The 5,238-nt window shown below is 46.1% G+C and overlaps 1 protein-coding gene across 1 annotated transcript; it reads right to left on the reverse strand.

Annotated features, from left to right (window-relative positions):
* Positions 1-356: 356 nt before the first annotated feature.
* Mrpl36 (mitochondrial ribosomal protein L36) lies at positions 357-815 on the reverse strand. The gene is given in 1 exon segment (XM_032915916.1): positions 357-815. A coding segment is annotated over 1 exon segment (459 nt).
* Between the last annotated feature and the right edge of the window lie 4,423 nt (positions 816-5,238).

The following is a 5,238-nucleotide window of genomic DNA, read 5'->3' on the forward strand; positions in this document are numbered from 1 at the left end:
TCTTTTGATTCTTTATTTTGCTTTTATGTCTTTGTGAGTTTTCTGTTTCTTGCCACCCCTCCCCCCAACATTCATGACAAACATTTTTAATCGGCATCCAAAAGATATTTCTATGTAAACAAGGTTCTCCTTGAGTAAAGGTTATGGTAGTTTGCTGCACAAGAACGTCGTTTATTCTTAAACTGGGATCGTTGTACTTCCCACGGGAGCCTCTTAAAGCACTAGCATTCTGCTGCATTTGATGCCAGAGAAGCAGAGGCAGGGGGTTCTCTGCAAGTTTCAGGTCATCCAGGGTTAAGGAGCCAGACCTTGTCTCAAGAGCTAAAGCTAGCTCTGTACTCCCGCTTCTTGCACAGCTACAGGAACCGTAACAATCTTTCTCTAGCTGCAGCTCTAGTCTGACTAGATTGGAAGGAACTGGGTGACGGTGTGGGGGAAAGCGGGTTCAACAGAGCCCTGAGGCCCACAGAATTTCCCACGGATTTCCCATGGACACTGCTTGAAGGCAAGGGAGACGTTTGCCGCTGCTCATGCTCAGGGTTGGTCTTTCAGTGGACAAACAAGCGCCCACCCCTCTTCACTGTGTAGCAATCTCTACCGCGCTTCCGGATGACGTCCTCGGTCTTGGAGCCCAGCCAGGACTACAGGTGAGGCAGAAAGCAGCCACCAAGAAGCGAGTACACCTTTGTTCAGGTGCTTGAAAGTGTCCCCAGCAGCAACGAGGAGAAGGCCCGGGGCTTCCTCAAGAGGTGACTCAGGTGCAGGAGTGGGTCCATGACTGAAGACACCACATTCTGTATAAGCAGGGCAGCCATGCTGAGCCCAGACCTAGGAAGGGGTGCCCACCGGAGAGCTCCTCCCCACGCAACCTCAAGCGACCTACGGCACCGAGAACCGAGAGCTTCCTTTGCTTGCTTGTTTTCTTTCTTTCTTTCTTTCTTTCTTTCTTTCTTTCTTTCTTTCTTTCTTTCTTTCTTTCTTTCTTTCTTTCTTTCTTTCTTTCTTTCTTTCTTCCTTCCTTCCTTCCTTCCTTTCTTTCTTTCTTTCTTTTCTTTCTCTCTCTCTCTCTCTCTCTCTCCCCCCTTCCTTCCTTCCTTCCTTCCTTTCCTTCCTTCCTTCTTCCTTCCTCCTTCCCTCCCTCCCTCCTTCCTTCCTCCTTCCCTCACTCCCTCCCTCCCTCCTTCCTTCCTTCCTTCCTTCCTTCCTTCCTTCCTTCCTTCTTCCTTTCTATCTTTTTTTTTTTGAGAGAAAAAGAGAACATAAAGTTGGGTGGATAGAGAGGTGGAGACAAACGGGGGAGAATTGGGGGGAGGATAAAATATTATCAGAATATATGAAAAAGTTTTCAACAAAAAAGGAATCCTCACTTTACTTTGTTAGATCCAGAGCAGTCGGTCTTCCAAATGGCAGTGCTGGTGACAAAGCTAAACACCAGGTAAACAGAAGGATTGCTACTGGATAAACAGGAGCCTACATCGGCATTCCTCTGGAATCTTGTAAAGTGTGTTTTGGTTTACCAGGACCTCTCTCAGTCTGGCCCTGAAGGCCAACTACTGGGGCAAGGGCTGCTAGTTCTTGGTCAAGCCAAACAGCCTGTATCAACTGAAAGACTCCATCCTGCTGACTGTCATAAGTAAGAGCTACTTTCCCACCATTTTGATCCCCCCCCACCTCCTACTAGTTTGATCCCCAGTAACCTTTCTTTCTATCCATGCCGTGGTCCAGTTCAGTGGTTTCACTGTGCCCTCGTTTATATGCCTGAGTGATATTCTGTAGTCTGCTCTTGGAGCATCACGGTACTTTGTCTCTAGCCCACACTCCATTGCTACCAACAGAGACAGTATAGCATTGAGGATGGTCAAGGCTTGGGGAGCAGGCTGAGGAGGGGACTCTGGTTCCTGAGAGACCTGGGGATAGGATATAGTTTTGGTCCTATGGGCTTACTGTAGGACAGAGGACTTCGCCAAGCTTCCAGTGTGGGTGGCTTTCCCATTCTGTTGCTGGGAGTAGGTTGAGAGCTGGAAGCTACAGAAGAGGATGATGAGGAGCCTCTCAGAGTGACCAGCTATGCCAGGGGCAGATGGTGGAAGTTAGAGTCCTGATTCTAAAGACCAACACGGGAGGAAACCATTTTAAAAATCTTGATTTTTGTCTTCGTCGAACACATTCCTTGGCTTACAAGAAAAGTCAGATCCTTGGAAAACTTCTTGGTGATCATTGTGATGTTTCCAGACAAAACGGTACCTCATGGTGATTGACGGGTATCTGTGAAATATAGCTGGACCTGAAAATAGGACTTACTCAGGGGCTTCTAAGGGGCCGTGTAGGCAGCCAGGGAGAGGCTGCTTGTCCTGAGGTGAGAGCTTCCCACAGCTGAGATAGTCTACGTTTGGAGTGCTCTGGGACACTGGAAGCTCTGCCCACCATGACCATGAATGGCCGGCCGTTGTTTCCTTTCTCAAAGGGAAGCAAGCATGGTTTGAAGTGGGTGAAACCAGATTCTTCCTTCTAGGAGTTCAGTGTCAGCTAGGATGGCACAGGCCAGGCGGCATACAAGGTCTCTGCCACTTGTCTCTCACAGATCCCTGTGAGCATTGGAAGTTACAGGGTAACCTTGTGCTGTCCAGACAAAGATAGGATTTATTGGATTAACATCTGCTGCCCTGCATTCTGATAATGTCCTCTGGTTAAACCTATGGCTTGATTAAACAAAGAAAGAAAGAAAGAAACAATGCCAACTCCAATCAACTAAGAGTTGTGATAAGGTCAGATTTTAGAACCTTTCTCCTCTAATCTTCTAACAGCTGGAAAGCATGAACAAAATTTCTACAATTAAGAAAAGAGAGAGGCATGAATTCATGTTGTGGTGGTTGGGAAATGATCCTCAGACAGCGTCTAACAACTCTGTGGAAGCCATAATGTAGGAAAAAAGTTAGCAAAATCTTAACAGTTCTCATGTATTTTCTCCAGTCTTAGGAGAGCGGGACACAGGATGGAAAAACAGTCTGGAGGGGGCTTTCAAGAAAATTTCAAATGCGAGAGAGCTCTTGTCTGCCATTGAGGAGTCTCTAGATCCCAGGAGAGGTGGGTCAACGGCTAGAATGACATTTTCTGGGACTCCATGCTGAGTTAAGGGGAATGCTCAAGCTGGTGGCTGCTCCCCAGCTGCTCCCTTATCAAGCGACGTTCATTACCCTTGAAGAGAAGACAGAACCTGACAAGCCAATAGCACCTGGCAGAACAGGACAACGGGGAGACTTTAGCACACACAGCATCAAGTGAGACCCACGTTAGGACTTTTATGTAACTCAAAAAAACAGGCAAGAAAACGAGTTCACTCATCTAGAGTCTCAGCACTATTTTCAGAAGAAAGGCTTGCACTAGTTGTTGGGAACATCTATCCATCCATCCATCTATCCATCCATCCATCCATCCATCCATCCATCCATCCAGCCATCTATCCATCCATCCATCCATCCATCCATCCATCCATCCATCTATCCATCTATCCATCCATCCATCCATCCATCCATCCATCCATCCCATCCATCCATCCATCCATCCATCCATCATCTCCATCCATCCATCATCTATCTATCTATCTATCTATCTATCTATCTATCTATCTATCTATCTATCAATCATACATTCTCGGCAAATGTTCTACCACTGTGCTGTATCTCCAGGAATTTTATTTTATTTTACTTTGAGGTTTGAGACAGGATCTCACTCGGCAACCCAGACTATCCTGAAACTTGCTATGTAGACCACATTGGTCTCTGACTCATAGTGTTTCTTCCTCGGCCTCCCATCTGCAGGAACTTTAGGTGTGTCTCTTGTCACTCATCTTCATTTTGTCTACTTAGTAAGTATGCTTCAGTAAGAGGGATCAAATTTATGGCCTTGGGCATGGTAGGCAAGCGTTAGGCACTATACTGTATTCTCAACTTCATTTTATGTCTTAAAAAACCACCGATAACCTTCTCACGGGTTGGGGATTATCTCATTGTCAGAACACCAGTCTAGCGTGCATGGAACCCTGAGTTTAGTCCCTGGCACCACACGAACTTGATGTAGTGATGCACATCTGTAATCCCTGTATTCAGATAAATGCAGGAGAATCAGAGGTTCAAGGTCATCGTTGGCTCCATGGCAAACTCCGGGCCAAGCTGGGCTACATGAAACCTATGTTGAGCAGACAGACAGACAGACAGATACAAGGAAACTTTTCAGATTTTTCTTTTATCGAGAAATGGATTTTGGTTCACATATAATATATCCTGATTGTGGTTTCCCCTCCCTCTGCCCTTCCCAGATCCTCCCCATCCCAACTCCCATCCAGACCAACCCCTTTCTGTCTCTCATTAGAAAAACAAACAGACTTCTAAGAGATTATAATATAATAATATAATATAATACAATACATTCAGATAAAACAAAAATACATCGGAGTAAGGCAAAAACAAACAAACGGAAGGAAAAGAGCTCAAAAAAAGACACAAGGAACAGATGGATGCAGAGACCCACTCTGTGGCACGCTCAAGAACCCCATAAAAACATTGAACAGAAAGCCATAGCACACACCCAAAGGACCTGTAGGGTAAGAGAGAGAAAACATACAAATAAAATAAAAATTAGATAAACATGCCCTGATAAGACATTAGGAGGCAAGGACGCGCCAAGGATGTTGCTGAGTTGATTTTCTGCCGACCATCTGCTGTGCTTGCAGCCCACACGTAAGAGTATTCGTTTCCCAGGGAGACTCCCTTGGGGGAAACTAAATCTTGTTTGCAAAGTAGTCATCAATTGGAGATTGGTTTGGGGTTAAGGACGGGGGCCATGTGCCTACTTCTCCTATCAGCTCTGGGATCCTATCTGGTGTAGACCCAGGCCCTGTTCATGCTGCCTCAGTCTCCATGAGTCCATGTGTGTGTAGATCCTGTTAACTTATGGGGCCTTGTTTTCTTGGTGTTCTCCATCCTCTCTGGATCTTACACTTTGTCAGCTTCCTCTTCCACAGGGTTTTCTGGTTCCTGAGGGGATGGAGGCACCCCATATAGGATCGAGTGTTCCAAGGTCTCCCACTCTGTGTATTGTCTGCCCGTGGGTCTCTGTATCTGTTCCCATCTGCAGCAGGAGGAAGCTTCTCTGATGATCATGGCTGAGCAAGACGCTGATCTATGAGTACAGCTGAAGAGTGTCATTAGGAAGTCATGTTATTCCTAAGTTCTTCTAGTA

Source organism: Rattus rattus, chromosome 11, assembly GCF_011064425.1.
Source record: "Rattus rattus isolate New Zealand chromosome 11, Rrattus_CSIRO_v1, whole genome shotgun sequence".
Taxonomy (NCBI): Eukaryota; Metazoa; Chordata; class Mammalia; order Rodentia; family Muridae; genus Rattus; species Rattus rattus.